The 25,593-nt window shown below is 41.7% G+C and overlaps 1 protein-coding gene, 1 long non-coding RNA gene and 2 other non-coding genes across 6 annotated transcripts in view; 1 reads left to right on the top strand and 3 right to left on the bottom strand.

The window, feature by feature from the left end:
* Positions 1-449: 449 nt before the first annotated feature.
* Positions 450-24,016, bottom strand: lad1 (ladinin). The gene is made up of 14 exons (XM_064300091.1): positions 23,674-24,016; positions 17,816-17,941; positions 11,569-11,809; positions 9,956-10,032; positions 8,968-9,361; positions 8,278-8,379; positions 7,721-7,764; positions 6,499-6,541; positions 6,024-6,061; positions 5,708-5,774; positions 5,134-5,268; positions 4,404-4,493; positions 1,809-1,919; positions 450-771 (listed from the first exon to the last, which is right to left on the bottom strand). The coding sequence occupies exons 1-13, from the start codon at positions 23,709-23,711 to the stop codon at positions 1,830-1,832; spliced, it is 1,485 nt and encodes a 494-aa protein (XP_064156161.1). The 5' UTR covers positions 23,712-24,016; the 3' UTR covers positions 450-771; positions 1,809-1,829.
* trnal-cag (transfer RNA leucine (anticodon CAG)) lies at positions 3,356-3,438 on the bottom strand. The gene has a single exon. It is a non-coding gene; the product is annotated as a tRNA-Leu (tRNA).
* trnal-cag (transfer RNA leucine (anticodon CAG)) lies at positions 7,086-7,168 on the bottom strand. Its single transcript has one exon. It is a non-coding gene; the product is annotated as a tRNA-Leu (tRNA).
* The window catches only part of LOC135234948 (uncharacterized), a 48,938-nt gene continuing 40,214 nt past the window's right edge, over positions 16,870-25,593 (top strand). For all 3 annotated transcript variants that reach the window (XR_010324247.1, XR_010324248.1, XR_010324249.1), the window contains exon 1: positions 16,870-17,028. This is a non-coding gene — a long non-coding RNA (uncharacterized LOC135234948). The remainder of the gene's footprint in view (positions 17,029-25,593) is intronic.

The raw sequence follows: 25,593 nt of genomic DNA, 5'->3' as shown, positions 1-25,593 counted from the left end.
CATGCGGTGTTTCTGTGGCTTTTCTGATAAGGCTCCCTCTATTTAAAACCTGATGGAAATCACTGTAGAAATGTTACTAGTTAATGTACACATTCTACTGTGTGTAGCACGCATGGCAATTTAGTTTCACTTCAAATTGAAATGAAGTTACATTCAAACTGTAACAAAAACAAACGATAAAGAACTTTGTCATTATGAAAAGACCTTTTGTGTTTAGATAGAACTTCGAGTGCCTGAGGATTAGCTTTGCCATTACTTTTGATTAATAATGACAGAGGAGTACACAAATGCTGTTTATCGCATCCAAAACCTTTTTATCTTGTTTCTAGGAGTAATTAATAATAAATGTGGGGAAAACTCATTGAAATTTAATGAAAAGCCTGTTGTGTTCAGGAGTGTAAATTAAAGCCTTAAAGTGTGACACAGACACACACAAATGAAGCAAGCGCTGGAGTAGAAAAGTTTTTTTATTTCATTTTATTTAGTTAAGCAGTCGTCTGTCTTGTGGGAAGCAATAACCTAATGTAGGAAACAGTAATGTACAAATTGTCTGAGCATTATCAATTGGCAGCATGAAAATTAACCCCTCAATTAGAGAATTGCAGCATTTCAAGTCATGAGTTTAAGTCTAATTCGGTTTATGTGACCATTATTAACCTCAAAACCTTGAACTCCACCAAAAAGCTGGAAATCATCCGTAGTGCAAATAAGAATGATGATGAAGCATCAGCCGAGCTGTCCTCCCACATGTTTTTGTTGATGTTCCTCGAACTGCAAGAAAAAAGATGAAAAACCGATTTTGCTATCGTGCAGACAACTGTATCCATCGGTACTGCGGCTCCGCCTGAACTGAGTTCGGCTGGATTCCCAGCAAAGCCCACGCGACACGCAGCCCGTCAGGCCTGACAGCCGCGGCGTTTCGATAGCCTAACGCAATGCTAGGGGCGCTGACTGCAGCATCGTGCAAACGCGTGATGCATATTTCCCACAGTTCCAGAGTTTCCTGGTGTGCTGTGCTGTTATGTTCCCATGGCGGATTCTTAAAAAACGAGTAAAACTCTTCATCACGATGCCAGATCTATTAATAAACCCAAATGTTAATGGGTGACCCCCCTGCACGGATACGATCCGATCCAGGACTGTGCTTTGAAGCGTGACTCGAAAATTTAACGGCGCATGCCTGAACGAACCAGGCCTTTTTAAAAGATCTCACGTTGCAGTGAGTCCCCCTAGCATTCCACATGCACTGAGCCAAGGTTGATCAAGGTCATGGAAATTAACTAGAAGTTATAAACAAATTTTTAATTTTAAAGTCAAAGTCTTCTTAATTTGTTACATAAATGTATTTGTAGCGTTATGTAACAAATTTTAAAAGTATTGTTCTTTTATTTATTTTCAATTAATTTCCAAGACCTCACTGAGCTCAGCAAGCCTCTGAACCTGCAGTTGCTTTCTCAAGTGTTATAGCTTTTGTGCTCACTTTGATTAGCATAATTATTTCATGCATTTAGGGAAACATTTGGAAACATTTCCCTTCAAACATTTCACTTTAAGTGCCTTTGGAATATGCGCTATGTTCTAAAATCAAGTTTTAATAAGATTGTCTGTTCGAACCTACACAGTAAAATTTAGCATTTGGCTAGTTAATTTCAGAACTTCTACAAAACAAATGCTTAGGGCCTCAGCTTTGGTATGTCAAAACTTCATGGCCTGGCCTAGATGTCTAATAATAATAATAATGATAATTATTATTAATAATAATAATCATCATAATAATCATAATAATAATAATAATAAATGTGAAATACTTAGTCATTCTGAAGAGGCTTCTACTTGTTAGGCGATGTTTTTGGAGATGCCTCTTCTGAGCGATTCTCCCAGACGTTCCTCTTACTGGCAATGTCCACGTTTCGCAAGTCCTGTAATGAGAGGGCAAGTTTAACTTCACTCTCAACTCCAGGGTTTAAGAATTACTGCCACACCTCACCTGTATTTAGCATTTACAATGCAAAACGCCAAAAGAGTCCAGTGAAACAGCCCTTCATTATAACCCACAGCGTCCATACAGCAATGCCACACAAAAATGTGAACAGAAATATGATTTTAACAACATTATATGACTATGACAGAATTTGGCTATGTTATATTTTGTTTTTGTAAGCCTTGGTCTTGCATCCTCGATCCTGGAGGTGAGAAGCTAAAAGCCATAACGCACTCTGCCTACTGTAAGAGTTTGGTAGTGTAATCTGGTAAGAGATTGCATACAGTGGGAATGACTGTGATTTTCTCATTGAATTCATTTAACTGATCTTTGACTCTGGAGTCCCAGTTTCACCACAGTTTCTTATTGGGAGTCTAGCATGGAATGAGGCTCAGGAATGTAGCCGCTAACTCCACGGTTACTATTGTAGCAACATGTGCAATACTGCCATCTAGTGTTCAATATCTTTTACTCTCTCCAGTGGGAAGATGGAAGTCAGACCTGGGGGTCTCTCAAAATGGGGTCCGTAAGGGAATACCATGGATACCTCATAATTAAAAAATACTTTAATTCTAATATAAAATGTTGCCGTATATTACTTTGAGTATTTCCATATTTAATAAATTAAATGCCTACTTTTAGAGAAATTGTACATATATAATTTTGCAGACACTGTTGTCCAGAGTGAGGTACAGTGTAGGAGACCATATACGGTTTCAACCGTATTCCCAGACCTGTGAGCATATGTAACATCACTAAACCACTAATACAAATGAACTATCCTGAGTCAAATTCAAATCGTGAATACATGCAGTTTGCATCTATAAGAGCCTTTTTATGGGTGTTCTGTGCCTGAAGATGGACACAAGTTCAGCTGTTCGATTGAAAGAGATGGGTGAAGGTGGACAAGATGCACCTCCCTACAGAAAACTCTTGGTCTGAATGCAGAACGAGATCTAATAGAAACATAATCTTAATTAGCACAAGATCACTGATCTGTTTCCTAATATTGCTCAGAAGGAGAGACGTAGTCTGCCTGCTAATATCAATTACAACAAAAAAACTATGAACTACAAATTGGCAGAATTTGAACATGAGCAGGGAGGTGTCAATGGGCTTTCAGTCCATCACCTTACCCACTTGGGCATGACGGCTAAGCTGCTGCTTTATCCTGCTGTGGTGGAAAGGTTATTCTCCACATTATTCTCAAGCGCATCCAGAAATTGAACTATAATCACCTCCTGAAGGAAAAGGCTCCCCTGTGCTGACAGAGGTGGGATTCTAAACCACGTCTCCAGAAGAGCTTTCGAGCTGAACGCTCTCAGCCACCCAGACGACTCCTACCACCTCCTGAAGGAAAAGGATTCCTGTTTCTGTCAGAAGTGGGATTCGAACCCACGCCTCCAGAGGAGACTGCGACCTGAACGCAGCGCCTTAGACCGCTCGGCCATCCTGACTTACAGTGGGGCTTTTAGGGTGCGTCCCAATACTCTAAAAATGTATCCTCCTTTGCATGATGGACAAGGATCCCAGTTATTGCCAGAAGTGGGATTCGAATCTGTGCCAAAGCAAAGCAAATCCCTGTAGCAATGCTCCAACATCTAGTTTAAAGCCTTCCCAGAAGAGCTGTTATAGCAGCAAAGCATGAACAAACTCGATATTATAATGCCCATAAATTTGGATGACATGTTGGATCTCTGGTGTCAACATACTTTTCGCCATGTAGTGGTTTTCAGTATGTGAATATGCATGAATGAATTTTTTCAACCAGCCATTTCCAAAGGACAATTCTCTGGACCAAGTAAATCTTTGGTTTTTACACTAGCTTGATAGGATTGCGATATTTGTAATTCTTAAATTCATATTGTACAAAATTGCTTGACATCGTACAGGGATCTATAGTCACATACTGGCATGACAGTCATGAATACCTACTCTATTGCGGCCTGTAGAAGGAAATGGCGTCTGTGAATTGGGGGCTATCTGTTACAGGGCAGTCACGTCTTGGGTTAAAAAGCTGCACCATACCAGTTAAATGATGTTACGCTAAAAACATAAGAAACCCTGCTTTTCACCTTGTTGCAATTGGATAACTTTTTTGTTTAAGCAGACATTTCGAAATGTCATGATCGTGTATTTTGAAATATTCAATTATATCAAGATGTTGTATGTTCCGCACAGTTCCAGTTAACGCGGATGTTAACTGATGCAGCGCTGACCTCCTCAGTCCGCACGGGCGGAGCGGCTGCCAGGTCCGCACGGGCGGAGAGGCTGCCAGGTCCGCGCGGGCAGAGAGGCTGCCAGGTCCGCGCGGGCAGAGAGGCTGCCAGGTCCGCACGGGCAGAGCGGTTGCCAGGTCCGCACGGGCGGAGAGGCTGCCAGGTCCGCACGGGCAGAGCGGTTGCCAGGTCCGCACACTCACCGCGGGTGTGGAGTGGGAGCCGTGCCCCTGCGCCCTGGCGACCCAGCGGTTGATGCGGTCCGACACTCCAGCGGAGAACGTCCGGAAGTCCTGTCAATCAATCCAGAACACACAGGCCAATGAGAACTCAGACCAGACGGTCCAGAACACACAGGCCAATGAGAACTCAGACCAGACGGTCCAGAACACACAGGCCAATGAGAACTCAGACCAGACGGTCCAGAACGCACGGGGCCAATGAGAACTCAGACCAGACGGTCCAGAACGCACAGGGCCAATGAGAGCTCAGACCAGATGGTCCAGAACGCACGGGGCCAATGAGAGCTCAGACCAGACGGTCCAGAACGCACGGGGCCAATGAGAGCTCAGACCAGACGGTCCAGAACGCACGGGGCCAATGAGAGCTCAGACCAGACGGCGAACGAAACAGACCTGGCTTAAATATGCAAATGTATCTCTGAAATGCTGCACATTTTTGTACATACTGAAGATACTTCTGCTGATCCCTGGGAATCTCCCCTGGGAAATGTCAACGTTACTGTAAACGCTGAGGACCTTCACCGAAACGTTTATGATATGAAAGCAGAACTGGGATTGCCTGCGCTTGGATGAACGCCCGTGAACGATCCATGAGATGTTAACCCAAATGTGACCGCCTTTCTCTGAGACTCATGCTGCGGTTGCCACGGGGATGCTGTGGTTGCCACGGAGATTAGCGGCGGGGCGTCACCTGGCGGAAGGACCCGGGGCTGCCGTCGCCCGCGGCCAGGTCTCTCTCAAACAGCCCCCTCTTCCTGGACACCTCATCGGCCAGCACGTAAAGACCCTTCTGGGAGATGGAGGGAGATTTGAGGTTCTCCGATTTCTGGGGGAAAGAGAGCATGGTCAGGTACGGACGTCCTGCAGTTACCTGCCTCAGTGATGATGGTCAAATCACAACACATACGTATGTAGACTATTCTACAGTACTTCCAAGAGTTCATCACTTATATGTCTCATTTCCTATCAGAATAGGCACAGAAAACATATGTACATTAAAAATATACTGTATATATTGTCTGCATGATATAGACCAATGTAGTCACACACCTCCCACTTTCTTCCTTTTTCTGTAATTGCCAAAATGGAAGAATGTGTTCTGAATTTCAGCCGATCCTTCTGGTGGTGCACTATTGGGTCCCACTGCACCAGTAATTCTGCAGTATCTTGATGATGGGATAGCTTCAAGATACTGTGATCTTGTGAGTGTTTCAAACCAAATCGAGTTTTTAAAAAAAGAATCTTTTCCCTCTCCCAGTGCTCACCTGCACTGCCAGGGCCAGCCTCTCCATCTTCTCCTGAATAGTGCGCGATGAGATCCTCTGTCTGGAGCTGTACAGACAGAATGTAGCTCACGTGACCCCAAGAATGAGAGGTGGAGTGCTTCCTGCTTTGTCAGCAGTTGTGTTCTCTCATATCTAGACAAAACCATCCGGCTGAAGGATTGTGATGTAATGGACGCTCCCTTATCCTGAGCGTTTTGTTTTGGTTAAAGTTCTTCAACAGTCGTTGAAATGAACAAAAACTGCGGTTAAGTATTAGCCGTTCAAATTCAAAGATAGACTCAACAGAATGACTCACTTCCTTTGAAATGGTGAATCCTCTTCCTGACCAGGAGCCTACAATAATAAAACATTGACACTAAAGACTCATATTATGACTGCATGAGAACAATAAATAACAAACGCACAAAAGCGATATGCTTCAAAGACATTTTTTTGTCATGTGTCAAAACAGAGTTATTGTACGTTGAAAAGAACAGAAATATATACAAGAAAAATATATACATAAATATATACCATATGGATATATTTATATATATCTATGTATCCATGGGGCAAGACTAAATTTCAATTCCAAAGTTTACTTAAGTACAAGATGCTCTCTCATTTGAAGACTTCTTGTGTCATGAAGAAAGATACCATAGATAAGTCACAGCTAGAATAAGGAAATACTCTCTTCGTGCATATTTGTTTTAAGATGAGAAAAGAATGTGAGTTATTATGTGTGTCTCTATTCAGTAGCTATTCTACCCATTCTGATAACACAGTCCCACCTTGTTGCCTTGAGTGGCCTTGGATGTGACACGGACACTGGCACTGTCAAAAGAAGCACACGTAGGACGAGGTTAGCCAGTGTATTTCAGTACATCCTTAGCTAAATACATTTCTATGGAGGACGTAGGAGACGAGCGGTAGAGGGGGAGTGGTGGAAAGGAGGTGAGGAGCGAAAAGTAATGGAACGCACCCTTAGTCAAGGTGGATTTGGCAGAAGACTAATGTGGGCAGCCAATATCACTTAGAATGAAAACATTGGCAATCCTTAATCAGCAGGACTGGAACCTGCAAGGGGGGCCGCCAAATGGATTTCAAGTCCATCGCCTTAACCACAGCGGCCACGATTACCCATCTGCTCGGTTCCCCTGCTCTGGTCGCAAAGATATTCTTCACAAGCATGTCCCGAAAGAACTGTCTCCCCATCCTGAAGAAAATGGCTCCCCTATACTGTGAGAGCGGGATTCCATGACCAGCCTATTGAAACCGCGTAGACCTGAATGCGGCACAAGATCTAATTGAGTTGTAATCCGAATTAGCTCAGAAAGACAGCTGTGGTTTCTGCCTGAAGGAAAAGGATCCCTGTGATTGTCAGAAGTGGGATTCGAACCCACGCCTCCAGAGGAGACTGCGACCTGAACGCAGCGCCTTAGACCGCTCGGCCATCCTGACTTGCAGTGGGTCTTTTAGGGTGCGTCCCAATACTCTAAAAATCTACCCTCCTTTCCTCCTTTACCACCTCGTCTTGGCTGTCAATCTGCGGCTTTCTCCGGCTGTTGTGGAAAGGTTATTCTTCTCAAGCACATCCAGAAGCAGAGCCATAATCGCGTACTGAAAATAAAAGCACCTCTGTTCTGACAGAAGTGGGATTCAACACCCAGCAGGCAGAAGAGAAAGCAGCACCTGAGGTGGCTCTTTGCTAAAGAGACCAGCATTTCTGCAGGCAGCTAACATTCAGCTTACAGCTGAAACATACGACCTGTAATCAGCAAGGCCTGAGCATGCGTGGAGATCCCCCATTGGATTTCTAGCCCAGCGACTTAACCTTCAAAGTTATTCTTCTCGAGCTCATGCAGAAACGTTATCGCGTCCTGCAGGGAAAGGCTCACCTGTACTCCCCAAGTGGGATTCCAAACCAGGATCTAACTGAGATTTACATGCGATAATATAATGTACTCCCAGACGTGATTTGCAGTTGGATCAAAACACAGTGGTGTGCCTTACCTCCTCTGCAATGGCGTGCCTAGCCCCTCCTTCTTCCTTGCCATCTGTGCAGGTGGAGATGGTTTACAGTCAGACTAACATTTGCTGCACTTAGAACGGTACTTCTCTCTAGGGTTTTCGACACACTTGTTCCTGGTTATGGTTATACACTTTGTTGTACGTCGCTCTGAATAAGAGCGTCTGCCAAATGCCTGTAATGTAATGTAATAATGCATGCTCTTATTTTTGTCTTCTGAGCGTTTCCATTACATTACCTATACCTAATATACTTACACAAATTAGCATCAGTGATTACAGAGAAGGATATCATGAAAATAAACTTTGGGGGTTTATTTCTTCTCTGTTTTGGTATGGAGTTTTCCCTAACTCAAATGATTTAATGATAATGATGTGCTTTCGTGATTTTCTTTTTTTATTTACAAAATGTCTCCACATAGAAACGCATATAGTCTACGAGAAAAATGAAATACTCAAAGGTTCAATATCGTACTCTTGAGTACTATGTCCGTTGCATGTACATGGTTGGGTGTTTCTGAAATGAAGGGAGTGTTCGTTACCCTAAAGGACGTGGCTCTGGGGCTGTTCCTCTGGAATGCAGTTTCCTCTGACTGCGCTGCACCAGTAACGGCTTCTGCTGCCGAAGATGCATTCTGAGAGTCCTGCTTATGACACATTACCAAGATGCACACCATTCATCGAAGGCTTTTTCAGTTCAGGTCAAACGGCTCATAACCCAAAATTACATTTACTTAAATAAATAAAAATAATTATATTTAAAATATATATGTAGCCAGCTGTAATTACATTATCATAACAGAAAGTACTGGTATTTTTAGATATATCTGGCTTGTTTATAGTTTCAGTAGTTTTAATTTTATTTTAATCTGCTTTTTTAAATGAGAAGTTTGACTCCAATCTGATGTTCTTAAATGCTCTGCTGAATACGTGCTTCAGTTATGGCTTTGTTAATACTTGTTTGAAAAGTAAATAGTGGTAATATTAGTACACTTATAAAATACTGAGTGCTGCTTGTAACACATGTAGATGCAGTTGATTTATTGGAACACTAGAGGGCGGCGTTGTTGGTGTTGTTAGAGTCAGCCTGCTTCATTTAAATTCAGGGAGCGGACTGTTGAAGGCTCAAAGTTCACCGAACACAAACCGCAATAAAGCAGGTGGTGGCACAGGACGCAAGTGAAAGTGCCTAGCCCCCCGCAGAGGCCCGCCCTGATTGGCCGAGGGCTCACCTGCGACTCTCCATTCTGCGTGACTGGGCAGGTGACCCCGGGGGCGGGGCTACCACCGCGCTCCTCTGGAGACACCGCGCGGAAAAAGCCTGTGGGGCTGAGGGGAGAGACCCCCCTGCTGGCTGATGTGGAGGAAGTTGGGCTGAGGGGAGAGACCACCCTGCTGGTCGATGTGGAGGACGTTGGGCTTAGGGGAGAGACCACCCTGCTGGTCGATGTGGAGGACGTTGGGCTGAGGGGAGAGACCACCCTGTTCCTGTCTGTGGATGAGGAGAAGCTCAGGGGAGATACCACCCTACCCCTCCCTGTAGAGGAGGTGGGGCTCATTGGAGAGACCATCCTGCCGCTCTCTGTGGGGGAGGTGGGGCCCATGTCCATGGAGATGGATAGTGAGCTGCAGGGGGTGATAGGGAGGTCACACAAGGTCACTTTCTTCTTTCAAAAGGCAGTTACACTATGACATCATCCATCTGCTTTCTACACAATATGTGAAATATTATGAACAACACAGCAGTTACATAATGTTATCTCTCTTTCTCTGAAGGGTGCTCACAACTGTAAACATTTCAACAGCGTACCGCACTAATACAGGACCATTTGTCAACTTTACTGCTTTAAAGAATTAAAGGCAATCTATGGAATGTGTTTACTTCAAATCTAATGGCTTATACATACTGGAAGCATAAATGCTTATAAACTACTTTTGCCTGCCATTTTAAGTCTGACCCTAAATGCAGCGCCAATCCTTCACGGCTGCATTCAGGGCAGTCTGCATCAGGAGAATACAGAATATTGCTTATTTGGAATATGGATATTTACACAGCAGAGCCTACACCTGACTATAAACAGAAACTATTGTCCAGTGAACACCACAGGAGTGTGTTGGGTTGGATGGCTCCCCTGATAGTGTTCAGGATAAATAAGGTCTGAAGCCCCCTATATGGGGCACCGTGTTGGGGAGTAAAGGTCAGGAACTGGCTGCAATCACCTCACAAACATCCGCGACTGTTTTGTCGGAGTCTCCGCGTTTTTGCCCTGGCCGGGCTCAGATGTGTCCTTTTCACTCTATAATAAAATCAAGAAAAAATATTATACCCCAAGCGTCCCCATGGTTGTTTGTCTCCACAAAGACATTTACAGCTATAGAAAGTTATTCAATTGTGTGGCAGTTGTATCAAACTGGGGGAAAGGACACCTAAATATATATATATTTTTTAGATTAAATTAAAATGTCATGTAATGTCATAGAATGACCGTTTATGGTGGGGATGGGATTATGAACCGATTCCTCCAACTTTATTTGTAAAAGCCGCTCATTGACGGTCAGTATGCCATTCCCACAAAATATAAGTTCAGTGCCACACACACCATCAGTATGATCAACTCCAAACGCATTGTGAAAAATATCAAGGTGGCCGTACTTAAAACAACGACCTAAAGTTCTTCATACTTCTTCGTACAGTTCATACAGGAGAGGTTCGAAGAACTGAAGACCCGTTGTTCATTTAACTCAAGATTTTAAAGCAGTCAGGTTACTTGTTTTTTTTTTAAGCGGAGCCACCTTGAAATTTTTTTACGGTGAGCTAGACACCTGTGCCCTCCCTGAGGTTGGCTCCCCCAGGGCTGACTGATAATGGCCGCCCGTGTAGATGATTGACAGCAATGTTCAACCTGTGGGAGCAGCTGACTAGGGCACAGCCGCACAGTCGCAGGGGGCATTTTCTTTTCTGGTGGGGTTGCTTCTTCCCCCCCCCCCCGTGACCCCTGGACACATTAACACTCCACTGGCGGGAACATCACAGACTCCATTTCTGTGCTTCATGTGTGGATTAAGTACGGGAGTTAAGGGGTTTGTGTTTGTTTAGAAATATTCGCTCTGTTCTGTTTATCTCTTTACAGTACCACATAAGCATAAAACTATAAAACACTTAAGGAGTGTCAGATCAATATTGTTCTTTTGAATCTGCTCTTTTGAATCTGCTTCTCACAACAGACTTAAAGTAGGTTCATGATTTAAACAGAACGATTTTAAGATTATTATATGAATCAGGGATGTACTGTACACCTCAAGCACTTCAGGAGAGTTCACAACACTAATTATCATCACTAATCTTCGTAATTTATGGTATTATTTTAGACAGGTGGGCAAATCACCAATGATTCAAAGAGACTAGTTCTATCCACGCAGCATTTGAATACATACAATGCTATTCTTGGCACTCTCCAAAAACAAAAGCAGAGCAGCACAATTCAAAGGCATTGAAATAAATAAACCCATGAACGGAAGGTAAAAATAACAGTAACAGCAAGGTAAAAGACTACAAGGTACGCTACTAAACAAGATTAAATATGTTTTAAGAGATTAAAAGATAAAAGATTAAAAATCACATTTAATGCCATCTATAAAACAGTTCTGGGTTTTTGGAAAAATACACACTTTTAAAATGTATCCTAGGAAATGGTTCAGTGGGGCCCAAACTCACACCAAGGCAATGGCTCTTACTAGGCTGATTCCATGTTTGGTAAGTCCATCCAGGTTCCTGTGCTTCAGAAGCACACAGGTTCCGTTGAAAGAGTCGGTGGCATGGCAGAGGGACTCACCGGGCTTCCTGTCTCAGTGATGTCAGAGGTGCTGGGTGGGGCCACCGCGGGTTCTGAGCTCCTCCCCGCTCTGCTGCCGCCCACCTTCTCCCCCTGCCCTGGCCCGTTCCTCTCTTCCTCCTCTTGCTGTTGCCTCAGCACCTCCATGTGCCTCCTCCTCCTCCTCTCGTCTCGAACCCGCAGCATCTCCACGAAGTCCACGGGAGCCTCGGGGTCCACTGCCTCAGCCACTTCCTCCGAGCTGCACACACACAGACACACACACACACACAGGAATGAACACACTGAGCACACACACACTTACAGATACACGCACACACAGGAATAAACACACTGAGCACACACACAGATACACACACACACACACAAATGCAAACACAGGAATAAACACACTGAGCACACACACATGCACAGATATACAAAACACACACACACACACACGCTCAGATATGCAATACACACACACATGCTCACGTATGCGATACACACACGCATACACACATGCAAACACAAAAATAGATACATTGAGCACACACATATGCACAGGTATGCTATAAACATAACAGCAATAAAAAAGCACTTTGAGGGTCTGGACACATTTTGTTTGCATTATACTTGTTTTCTCTTTGGAGTGTAATAGATCGAATCGCACAGCACTAGATAGAACCCAAGTGTACACTTTAGATCACAGCCATTGAGCACACAAACATGGACATGCACACAGACACAGTTGTTACATGCACCATAAACTCTTATCCACACAAACTGTAGCACAGACACACCCCGCAATAACATCAGAGTATGGTCAATTTTTATTTGGTATATTGCCTTTTTAAATGAGGTAGTCACACAGTGCTTTACAGTGGAACTTTCCCAGAGAAAACATAAAACCAGTTTTTGTTTGTATTTGTTGGTTAATCCTCGTGACTTAGTTAGGATTTACCTTCTTTAGTGTCTTATTTTCTTTACTGTCTTTATTTTTATATCAACATTGAGCATATGTGCAACTTTTCAGGTTATTTCACCATGTGAATATTCAGTTCATATTCAGATGTACAGATGAATTAATAAGAGCACTCTTCAGAATCTCAGGCTCAAGAAGATGAAACGATTTGCTGAAATTTCTGTTGCACTTCACCTTAGAAACCTTGTGTAAAATTCAAACATGACAGGCAAATATTGAACAAAACTCACCTGACAGACCAAGGGAAATATCTGCCAATGGCTCCCAATTGCTTCACTAGTTGAAATGCTTTTTAATGGATCATAGCATGCTGAGAGATAGCAGTTTAACTGTAACCTGTCAGGACCTCACAAGCTGCCTCCGCAGTATTCAAACCATTGCCACGACAGCCACACGGTCACCACAACCCTGAAAACACCTTGAGGTAACATTTACATGCACTACATTTCCAAAAGTATGTGGACACCTCTTCTAATTACTGGTTTTGGCCATTTCAGCCACACCCATTGCTAACAGGTGCATAAAATCAAGCACACAATCATGCAAACTCCATTGACAAACATTGGCAGTAAAATGGGTCGTACTGAAGAGCTCAGTGACTTTCAGCGTGGCACTGTCATAGGATGCCACCTTTCCAACAAGTCAGTTCATCAAATTTATGCCTTGCTTGAGCTGCCCCAGTCAACTGTAAGTGCTGTTATTTTGAAGTGGAAATGCACAGGAGAAACAATAGCCCAGCCACGAAGTGGTAGGCCGCGCAAGCTCACAGAATGGGACCGCCAAGTGCTGAATCAGCACGTAGTGCATAAAAACCATCCTCGGTTGCAACACTCACTACAGAGTTCTGAACTACCTCTGGAAACAACATGAAATGGTTTTCCATGGAACTAAGATCACAATGCGCAATGCCAAGGATTGGGTGGAGTGGTGCAAACACACCGCCATTGTTCTCTAGAGAGATTAATCATGCAGTCTGACGGACAAATCTAGGTTTGGTGGAATGCATAGTGCCAACTGTACTGGCCTGAATAATGCCAACTGTAAAGTTTGGTGGAGGAGAAATAATGGACTGGGGCTGTTTTTCATGGTTTGGGGTAGGCCCTTTAGTTACAGTGAAGAATCTTAATGCTACAGCATACAATGAGATTCTAGTGAACTGTGCGCTTCCAACTTTGTGGCAAAAGTTTGGGGAAGGCCCTATCCCGTTTGAGCAAGACAATATCCCCTTGCACAAAGCAAGGTCCATCAAGAAATTTGGTGAGCTGAGTTTGGTGGGGAAGATCTTGACTGGCCTGCACAGAGCCCTGACCTCTACCCCATCAAACACCTTTTGGGATGAATTGGAAAGATGACTGTGAGCCAGGCTTCACGCCCAATATCAGTGCCCAACCTCACTAATGCTCTTGAGATTGAATGGAAGCGAATCCCTCTAGCCATGTTCCAAAATCTACTGGAAAACCTTCCCAGAAGAGTGGAGGCTGTTACAGCAGCAAAGGGGGGTCCAACTCCATATTAATGCCCATGGGATGTATATGTACTTGAGATGTTCAACAAGTACATATGGGTGTGATGTTCAGGTGTCCTCATACTTTTGGAAATGTAATATATATGCCACATACTCCAAGAGTATGCACAAACCCTGCCTCATATATGTATACATACTTATACAGTCCACTTAGTCTGAGTTAGTTACATATAATCCACAAACAGATAAAGTGAGCTCCATAATGTTTGGGACAATGCCTTTTTTGTACGCCACGATTTTAGAATTGTGACCAAACAATTCACATTTGGTTGACGTGCAGATTCTCAGCTTTTATTAAAGGGTATTTTTATACATTTTGGTTATACCATGTACAAATTACAACACTTCCTATATATAGCCGTCCATTTCAGGGCACCATAATGTTTGGGACAAATGACTTCACAGGTTTTTCTGATTTGTCAGGTGTGTTCAATTGTTTCTTTAATGCAGGTATAGGAGAGCTTTCAGTATCTAATCTTGCTTCAAGGCTTTTGATTGCCTTTGGAAACTGTTATTGGCGTTTGTCAAAATGAGGACCAGTTGTGCCAGTCAAAGTCAAGGAAAACATGAGGCTGACAAATAAGACAAGAACAGTCAGAGACATAAGCTAAGCCTTAGGCTTAACAAAATTAACCATTTGGAACACCATTAAGAAGAAACAGCTCAGGAATTGCAAGGTAGGCCAAGGAAGACCTCTGCAGTTGATGATTGAAGAATTCTCACCATAATGAGGAAACCCCACCAAACACCTGTCCAACATATTAGAAACACTCTTCAGGAGGCAGGCGTGGATGTGTCAGAGGCTACTGATTGCAGAAGACTTACATTACATTACAGGCACTTGGCAGACGCTCTTATTCACAAAACAAACTACAAAGGCTACATTGCAAGGTGCAAACACTAGTTAGCCGCAAAAACAGGATGTACAACCAGGTTATAGTTTGCTAAGAAGTACCTAAAAGAACCTACTGAGCTGTGGAAAAAGGTATTTTGGACAGATGAGACTAAGGTTCATGTGTATCAGAGTGATAACGAGAGCAAAGTGTGGAGACCAAAAGGAACTTCCCAAGATCCAACGCACCCCCCCCATCTGTGAAACGTAGTAGGGGTGCTATGGTTTGGGCATGTATGGCCGCCACAGGTACTGGCGCACTTGCCTTCAGTGATGCTATAACTGCTGATAGCAGCAAAATAAATTCTGAAGTGTACAGAAGCATATTATCGGCTCAAGTTCACACAGCAAGATAATGATCCCAAACATACTGCTAAAGCAACAAATGAGTTTTGTCAAAGCCAAAACTGGAAATTTCTTGACTGGCCAAGTCATTCACCTAATCTGAATTCAACTGAACATGTGTTTTATATGCTGAAAAGAAAAGTTGAGGCAACTACCTCAAAAACAAGCAAGAGCTGAAGATGGCTGCAGTACAGGCCTGGCAGAGCATCACCAGAGAAGATACTCAGCTCCTGGTGATGTCTATGAGTCACAGACTTCAAGCAGTCATTGCTTGAAAGCTGGGAATGTGCACTTTAACCACATATACACTGTTAGATTGAAAATCTAAAATTGTGGAGTACCATACCAAATTAAGAACAAATATGTCTTTGTCCCAAACATTATGGAGCTCACTGTTTTAGGAACATTACAGACCCTGAAACACCTTAGAGGCTGTCATAATAAAACCATGAACTGGAGTTCACTGGAAAAATTGACTAGACATTCCTTTGAAAAGTACTGTAGCATTAGCATCAGTTTACACAGGTGAAGCATTCATTCAGGGCTAAGACAAAGTCATCATTGTTCTGGCAAACAGATTGTGCAGAAAGACAAATATTTATGCTCTTCATATTATATGCCTCATTAATGTGCAATGAGGCATATTATACATACTGCGGTCCCATCTCCTGTACGGGAGAAAGCAGTAACGCCAATTTGAAGAGGTGATGAGATGATCTGGCTCTTTGGCAAATACTTAGGCCACTTGGTTAGGCTTCTTGCCAGCATATAAAGCACATAAATTATACAGGGGTCTGAAAGCATAGTCTCATGTCTGGGGTCTTTCCTGGATAAAATGAGCCTTTCAGCTTATTTCCAGTATTTACGTACAGAGCATGCATGCTGCCTAGACTCGGTGCTACAAACACACAATTTAAATTACGGATCACACCACTGTGTACGGGTAACAGCAAGTGCCCCAAATGATTAACTATGCTGTAGTTAAGGCATAGACGTGGGCTATGTGGGGCAACATAGCTCAGGAGGTAAGAGCGGTTGTCTGGCAGTCGGAGGGTTGCCGGTTTGATCCCCTGCCCTGGGCGTGTCGAAGTGTCCCTGAGCAAGACACCTAACCCCTAACTCTGCGCTCCCAAGAGTGTTGATACGCTGTGGGGTAAAGGCAGAAACCTTTCTACACCAGTGTGGTGTTTAATGAGAAAATGTTGGTGTGAATGAGAGGCATCATAAAAATTGTTAAATTTGTGCCTAATGCTTTTAAAAAAGCAGTTAAAACACGTTGATTAAATGCATGCTATATTTTATGTGCGTTTTCAAAGCATGGCGTGAATAATGATTTTTTTCCTTGATTTAAAAAAAAAAAAAAAAATCTGACAATCACAAGACACCCAGGAGCATCAGTTATACCCAATAGCCTAACGCAAACAACATTTTTGTTACAACAGCATTTTACATGTATAGTGTTTATTTAGAGATTTTTTTGTCTTGTTGTTGTTACATACATTGTCGTATGTATACTTATTTAAATCTTGAATGTGTTGTCGTGTCACATGGTTCCGTCTCACCTGTCTTCAGTTAGTTCTATAATTAGGGCTATGCTTTCTCACTGGTAATCGCTCTGACTAAGGGATCTTTTCCCGAAATGTCGGTTGAATAAACACAGCAAGGAGGAACTTGGGTGTGTGACTTTCAGATTTTTCATTGAACGCAAACAAGGCAAATACAGTTCGTGAATGGGTAAGTCTGTCTGACTGCACCGAACTTCAAGCTACATGGGGAGAGCCAAATGGCACTCAGAATCTACCACAGCCACCAGGGTTTTGTAGCTAGTTTACTTAACGAAGTTTGTGCTAGCCCTTTGGATTGAAACATTTGCTTTATTTTATTTTTTAATAATAAAGTGCGGGAAAGTCATTTGCACATTGCATTGCATGGTAACGTAACCGCATTTAAGTGAAGTTTAATTTAAAATCAGTTAACTGTGTGTAGCAGTCAGTCCGCTGGAGAGGCGGATTGGTCTCGGCTGCCCCGGCTGGTGGGGAGCACACGCACCTGGGTTGCGTTAGCTAATCAGCCCAGGTGCTTAAATGTGTGCTGCTCTCCACAGTTCGGGGCCGAGACCGGGAACTAACACCGAGAGCACAGTTATGATTTTAGTTTCGTTTTATTTTGAGCACAAAAGTCAAGAGAAGTAATCCTCAGATGGGATGCTGGAGGAGCTGGACCTGGCCTGAGAGTCGGGCGGTGAACTGAAAGCTGTTTTACTTTCTTTTGTCTTTGTTATTTTAGCTTGTTGTTTTAATTTGCTGTTTTTGCCCGGAACCCGTGAGGAGGAAGGGTGAAGTGGTCCGTTTATTTTATTTCGTGTTTATGTGGGTGGGCTCTCTCTCCATGCAACAGACAACGATGTCATGCTTGGCGTATGACTCTGTGCTAACAGATTTGACGGAAGACTATGACTTTATTGAAGTCACAGTGCAGCATGAGCAGGTCCGGGTTTGAGATTGGGCAGGGGGGAGCTCACCCAGCAAACACAGGGGGTACATCCTCGGTGGGGCTGTCACCCGGGTCTTCGCTGTAGGTTCGGGTCTTCCTCCTGCGCTCTCGTTCCACCTCCTCCTCATCCTCCACCGTCCACTGCCGTGTCAGACTGCACAAGGAATAAAACACATGGGCACAACACATCATTCGCTCTAATTATGTATCCTGGTGCTGTTTGTCACACAGTTAACCTACAATCTGTTTTGAATGGACATCAAAACAGTTCTACTTGCAGTAATCATCAAACTATATAAATGGGATAAATGGGGTGTATATATGTATGTATGTATACACTGCCTTTCGAAAGTATTCAGACCGCTTCACTTTCTCCACATTGTTACATTACAGCCTTATTGTAAAATTGATTAAATTCATTTTATTCTCATCAATCTATACACAATACCCCATAATGACAAAGCGAAAGCGGGTTTAGAAATTTTAGCAAATTTATTAAAAAAAAAAAAAAAAAGACATCACATTTAAGTACTCAGAACTTTGTTGAGGCACCTTTGCCAGCGATTACAGCCTCGAGTCTTCTTGGGTATGACGCTACAAGCTTGGCACACCTGTATTTGGGGTATTTCTCCCATTCTTCTCTGCAGATCCTCTCAAGCTGTGTCAGGTTGGATGGGGAGTGTTGCTGCACAGCTATTTTCAGGTCTCTCCAGAGATGTTTGATCAGGTTCAAGTCCGGGCTCTGGCTGAGCCACTCAAGGACATTCACAGACTTGTCCTGAAGCCACTCCTGTGTTGTCTTGGCTGTGTGCCTAAGGTTGTTGTCCTGTTGGAAGGTGAACCTTCACCCCAGTCTGAGGTCCTGAGCACTCTGGTGCAGGTTTTCATCAAGGATCTCTCTGTACTTTGCTCTATTCATCTTTCCCTTGATCCTGACTAGTCTCCCAGTTCCTGCCTCTGAAAAACATCCACATACCATGATGCTGCCACCACCATGCTTCACTGTAGGGATGGTACTGGCCTGGTGATGAGAGGTGCCTGGTTTCTGTCCAGATGTGATGCTTGGCATTGTGGCCAAAGAGTTCAATCTTGGTTTCATCAGACCACAGCATCTTGTTTCTCATAGTCTGAGAATCCTTTAAGTGCCTTTGGCAAACTCCAAGTGGGCTGTCATGTGCCTTTGACTGAGGAGTGGCTTCCATCTGGCCACTCTACCATTAAGGCCTCATTGGTGGAGTGCTGCAGAGATGGTTGTCCTTCTGGAAGGTTCTCCCATCCCCACAGAGGAACTCTGGAGCTCTGTCAGAGTGGCCATCTGGGTTTTGGTCACCTCCCTACTACAGGTGGACTCCAATCAAGTTGTAGAAACATCTCAAGTATCTCAAGCTCAATTTTGAGTTTCATAGCAAAGGGTCTGAATACTTATGTAAATGTGACATTTCAGTTTTTTATTTTTAATAAATTTGCAAAACTAGCTAACCTGTTTTCGCTTAGTTATTGTGGGGTATTGTGTGTAGATTGACGATAATAAATATGAATTCAATCAATTTTAGAATAAGGCTGTAACGTAGCAAAATGTGGAAAAAGTGAAGGGGTTTGAGTACTTTTCGAAGGCACTGTACACACACACACACACACATATATATGTATGTATGTATGTATATATATATATATATATATATATGTGGTGAAATTACTTCAGTAATAACAGAAGAAAAGAACAAGGCAGTTTTCAATATGGACGAGAAATGTTTGTGGGATACTTTTAGGCTTATCAGTCTGAGGCGTTCCATCTTGGGCCAATGATAGTCTGAACTACTGAACTGTACTGTAAAATAACAAACACTTTCACTGGATCTTAGTGTTAAATACGTACTGACTTACAGAAATGTTTAATTCAATCTGCTCAAGCTAGATCATTTCAAGTGTAACTTATATATTCATATACCGTGAACTTCATTAAGCTGTATTTTATTTTTCATCAAACAGACATAATTGTTATTTGCATTTACATTAAATAGCATTTAGGCACTTAGCAAAAACTCTGGTCCAAAGCAACTTACGGTGCAAGCATAAAGCTTTAAGCACAGAGCTGAGCCAATGCAAAGGCATCAGTATTGCAAACAATAATAGCTGTCGGCACATAAGCCTACAGCATATTTGTTGCAAAAACAGATTCAAGAGGGGTAATGGGGATTTAGTGCTTTAAGTAGCAAATGTATTCGTGGACATAATTCCAGAAGTAGCATAGGTAGAACCAGGAAACCAACAATAAACACTACTAAGCCTGAGAGAAACTGTATTAGTGTATGACCAAGGCTCTGAAAAACAGACTGACTGCCAGCTGTAAGTGGTAGTGGTGTTTGAAGTGTTATGGTTTTTGAGGTGCGCACTGGTTATGTTACAATTGTAGCAACACGTATGTTAAATTTGTGTTACAGTAGTGGCAATATGTCCTAAAACCTACAGGCTTAAATCTTAGACTGCTGCTGCACCATTGGATGAACTACTGAATATTAACTGCTTAATATCCTCTCATATAATCCATAACGTACTGTATGTAAAAAATATTCCAGGCTATAAGCTGAGTAAGTTGACATCAATATGCGTGTCTACATTCTAAAATATTTTGACGAGTATTGATGATGTCTATCTTAAATATAAAATGTATTGTATAACTGAAACACCACAACTGAGTATATTTTCATTTTCTTGCTTTTCAGTGATATATACAGCCTGCAGGCAAATGCACAGGTGGTTCTGACAAATATTTACAGTGCCAAAATTGTCTCGATCTTGCTATATATCACGTTTCCCACATATTTGAGACATCCCAAGCCATATTTATGTCATTAACTGTCATTTAACTGCAACTGGGATGGCAGGATTGCCAGAGAGTTTGCCACTTTCCAGGTTTTCCTACAGAAATAACCACAATGACAAAGGACCCTCAGCTCTTAAGAACATTAACTTTTGTACCTTCTGCCGGACCACGTGTAAACAAACAGTATTCACAAACAACTTCACAAGTCCACACAATAAGGTCCCAAACTTAGGGGATTTCCTGCCAATTACAAAATCTTATCTAAGTAGCCAACTGCAGAACACAGCCAAAAGGATGCAGTAAAAACTGTGGTCGGCATCTTGGATCTGTGTGGTATGGAAGCTAGCTAGCTTGCTAACTAATAATGGCCACACACACACACACACAAAAGAAAAAGGTAGCTTTTACAGCTGTTTAATCTTTTTGGGAAGGTCATCTATATTACATTTAAATATATTCCCTATGCAAACTCCTCATTATATCATTTCATGACTCAGACAGCTACATGATTACAAAGTAGACTATGAAATCTCAGACTGAATTTGTGACCATTAACATTACTCTAACCAAAACATGGTGTAGCTGCAGCTACAGATCCACATTTTTTGCATTCATACAGCTGGCTGGATGCTTAGCTACACAGCTTCATTACATCGGCTGCATGGCTAGCTGTCTTGCTAACTTCAGCTCAGTTCAATTAAAAAGTATAATAAAACTAACATTACTGAAGTGTAGCTAGCTAGCCAGCACTGGCATATGACACCTATAAAATAATTAACGTTAACTGGATGGCTGACTATCCTTCACATATTTCATTACAACAGCACACTAGCCAGCAGCCTTCTGTGCTCTTAACGTGTAGCTAATTAAAACTAAAAAAACAGAACAATAGCTAGCCAGCCAGTGACATTAACTGACTAACTATAGTTAACTACAGTCAACCATCTAACTGCTAGAAGTTTCCATCCACCGCCCAGAACGTTGTATCAGATAACAAAAAAGTGCCTTAATGAAGAAGACATTGTTTAAATAAATATTTCCAACAGCTGATAAACTTACTCCAGAAGGGATATGTTTATACTTGGTTGTCAAATTCATTTTACAAAATGTACACATTCTTATATCTTTGCAACTTTAAATAAATACCAATTGTAAAATAGATACTGTACATACATAGATAAATACATTCTTCATTATCCCCATGGAGACATTTTTCTAGAAGCATAATTTTCACAATTACAAACACAAGAAACATACAAGCATTTATCTATTAAACAAGTAGTTTGGCCCATTAAATAAATTTTGAATCTTACAAACCTATCCAGACTTATGTTTTCCCCATTAATGTACTGTACTGCCAAATAAATGCAGTAATATATTTTCTTTTACGATGTAAAATAATAATAAAAATCTTATTTGAACACAATTTTCGAAACAAAATAATTTTCTTGTGGCATAAATTTTGAATGACCACATTTTCTTCTGATGGTCAGATGAAAATAATAAAAAAAGAAAAACAGTTGCTTGAAAAAAAGTTACTTGAAGTAATTTAGAAGCATTGCTTTGAAATAGAGATTGTTTAATTTGTGTGAGCTTAATAGCCAATATTGTATTTGTATTGAATACTTTTAATGGCAGGCCTAGATTTTGCATGTTTTCATTAATGGGTTATAGACAGTGCTTTGTATGCATGAGTAACTTGGTCCTTTTTTTTACGTTGAAACGTGTTATCGTTTACTCCAATGGTTAATTACTTTGGACCAGGATAAACTATGTTGGCTAAATCAATACAGAGGTCTTCACTGCGTAGTCCTAAAGTAAGTGCTACAGTATAACGTATATATATATGTCTAACTACAGTTAAATCGCTGCTGCTGCTAGAAGTCGCATGTCAAAAACATTGAATTAAGCCGAGAAGAAAACACGATGCTCTCCAAACGCCTGTCAGGACGGTTACCCACCGTTCAGGTGAACGCATTGGTCGTATTACGCCTTTAGTGTGTGGCAATTGCAGTTTAAACTATAGAATAGAATCGGCAATGGGCCACGTTGAATGGGATATCAAAGAGATGACACGTGGTTTTGGCACAAAAAACAATTGCGCAAATATTTTTCTGGTCAGCAAATTAGCGGTGTCACCTTAGAGAGCGATAATGAAAGCGCGCGGAAACGTATTTGTGTTGTTAGGCCACATTTTTAGTCAATGTGATCGAACCATATCTCATTGCTATTTCTACATTTCTCGTGTGCTTTAAAATAAATAAATAAACCTGCTTCTTTAATTGATTTTTAATAAGCGCGTATTTTCGCACACGTGCTTTAATGCTCTGGCTTTTTGCCTTTGTCTTTACTCGCCTGTCCGTGAATCAGCGGCTCAAACACAATGGGGTAGTTTGCAGTGACTACGTTAACATTTTGTAAACGCCATCTACATCCAAATAAATATTGTATGTATGGCGTTCTGGGAGGTTAAGGACCATTTAAACCATTCCCTGAACACGGTTTCCGCGTCTTGAGACGACGTTCAAGACGCGCTCAGGTGCAGTAGCCTACACCTTGCAGCTACAGAAAGGGGACTTCGGAGCTGCGCAGGTTGATTCTTCGCTTCAGGCAACTCTTGTACGTTTCAGGTTTCCTATTTCTTCACAGAAAGGCATGGGTGTGTTGTCTATTCAGTAACTGTGAAAGGTATATGATACTGAGAAGAAATATTTCCATTTCCAGTTTCAGAGCGTTAACGAAATCATATCAGGAACAATAAAATACAATTTATTTTATTATCTCATCTTTCTTCGACACACAGTGGACCTTTTCCTTGTTTAGTCTAAGTGACAGTTTGTCCCTTTGTTGGTTTACTTTTAAGTCGTCAAATATTTCCACAGAACTGTATAAATGTGGACATTTTGTGCTGCAATATCTCTGCTCTCTTGACCAGCTCTCATTTAACGTGACGATATTTCTTGTTCCATCACCTTTTCCATGTTGCGTTCGTTACTACAGAGCAGCCTCAGGCTACTTCAAGTATTAAGAAAAATGAAAAAGGATTAAAAATATTTACTTGCCTGGACAGTGCCGACCAGTTCTTCCGACTAATGGACATATTTGTTGTTTATGCGATCAGTCCACTCTGTGCAGAAAACTTTTTTTGTTGTTGCAAAGTTCCGTCTTAATGCTTAGGTGAAGACTCTCAGCGACTTTCCTGTTTTTCATAATCCCAGTAGCTACAGCGGTAGCCTACTGTACATGCACCTTTACCCCGCACCTCTGGGAGATCACATGACTTCTGAGATATCATTGTTCGAAGCGGTCATTTACCTATCCCGAGCAGCTCCTAAATGCTCTTTATGTTAATATGCTAATGTTGACAGGATTTCATTTCGTCGGAAGTTCTTCATTCTTCGCGACTGTAGCCTACTGTTGTTATTTAGCATAAGCATGAATGGACGGCCTCACCTGTACTCAAACGAGCACGAGCACAGGTTGGAACTTTAAGTGACTGCTTAAGTCGCCCCTGTCGGTTAACCCTTACACCCCCTCCCACCGACCCATTTAAACCAATATTATAGAAAAACGGTAGGTCTCATGACAAAACGGTCTACAAAAAGCAGGTAAAGTGTGCCAAATCTACCTCAACAGGCGTGAGAGGTACACTTTTCAGTAATGCATGCATTTACAGACAATACATAAATAAAATGTAAATATAATAAAAATTTGTCTATTTTTTTAATGAATTTTGTTTTACAATACATACTGTGTAAGCCAGGGGAAATCATGTGTATGATTTAATCTAAAAAATAAGAAAATAGGTGGCAGAGAAGAAGACTGTTTTGAACAGATAATAGAGTTCAGAATTCATGCACACCACAGTTCTGTGTTTGTTTAGTTGGCAGTAACCACACCTTTATTAAGAACTACATTCTGTACTTTGACCTGGACAATGTATTACCAGTATAAGATGCTTTAAGAAGTGACTTCTTTAAAAGATAAGCGCTCAATCTTACTGTGCAGACCAGAGACCTTTGTTTTTCAACTCCCAAGTAAATTGCAATTATATAGCTTCTAATGTTACCTACATTCAGCCTGAAAACTTTTACTTCAGATTCTGAAACAAAGAATACTTCAATTATGTGGCACCTGTTAGTACTATGGCATTACAGAGTAATGCAATTGTATAATATGTTTTTTATTTTCATATATTTATCTACGTGGTAGAACAGGGGTGGGGACCCCTTTTCCTGAATGGCCATATATATGACCTATATATATATATATATATATATATATATATATATATATATATATATATGAGAGAGAGAGAGAGAGAAATTTCTGCTCTTAACTTTAATTGATCCGTTTAATTGGTTGTTTATTTAAACAACAGAAAACTCATGTCGCTCTTGGGAATATTCAGGCGGGGTAGTTGTGAAATTGTTTCCAGTATCCTTCATGTAGAGTGTTTTGTAAAATGAACAACATTCATAGCTGATTAACTGAAAAATATTTCTGAATGCGTTTTTAAAAATCGTCATTTCTTTCCACATTTGTGCCTCTGTAGAGTTACATTTTAGCAATTATTTATTGAGTACTTTGTTTTTCTCAAGGCATCATTATCGTTACAGTCTCTCATATATTACAATAATTAGTTTTAATAGGACTGATGAGTTCATTACTGACGAAGAGATAGTGATGATCAGCTGGATAGGAATACCACAGCACCCATGAGAGCATTCTGTTCCACTGAGCGGAGGATGATGACTTCCTTCAGAACCTGAAGACATTCCTTCAGATCATTCATGAGAACCAAGCTGCATGCCCATTGGCTGCGATGTAATTTATTGTAGCGGTCGAGAGCGCTGATAGGCCGGAACGTATTTGCATCGGTGCACATCGCACCACCTGAAATCGTGTCGGCGATACCACGCATGCAAATGGACGGAGTTATGCCATCCAGCAGCAATCATGAGAATAAGCAGGCCTTTGTG

This window comes from Anguilla rostrata, chromosome 11, assembly GCF_018555375.3.
Source record: "Anguilla rostrata isolate EN2019 chromosome 11, ASM1855537v3, whole genome shotgun sequence".
NCBI classification, from domain to species: Eukaryota; Metazoa; Chordata; class Actinopteri; order Anguilliformes; family Anguillidae; genus Anguilla; species Anguilla rostrata.
The sequence above is the reverse complement of the archived record's forward strand: the minus strand, read 5'-3'. Positions and strand labels throughout refer to the sequence as shown.

What these genes read in the sequence shown, in the direction of transcription:
- lad1 (XM_064300091.1), bottom strand. Translation starts at nt 23,711, where the DNA reads ATGTCCATTAGTCGGAAGAACTGGTCGGCACTGTCCAG. An exon ending in AGGCCACTCAAGGCAACAAG is followed by an intron (nt 6,062 to 6,498) that starts GTGGGACTGTGT and finishes TTATTATTGTAG; the next exon opens with GCTCCTGGTCAGGAAGAGGA. An exon ending in GGCTGGCCCTGGCAGTGCAG is followed by an intron (nt 5,269 to 5,707) that starts GTGAGCACTGGG and finishes TCTTTCCCCCAG; the next exon opens with AAATCGGAGAACCTCAAATC.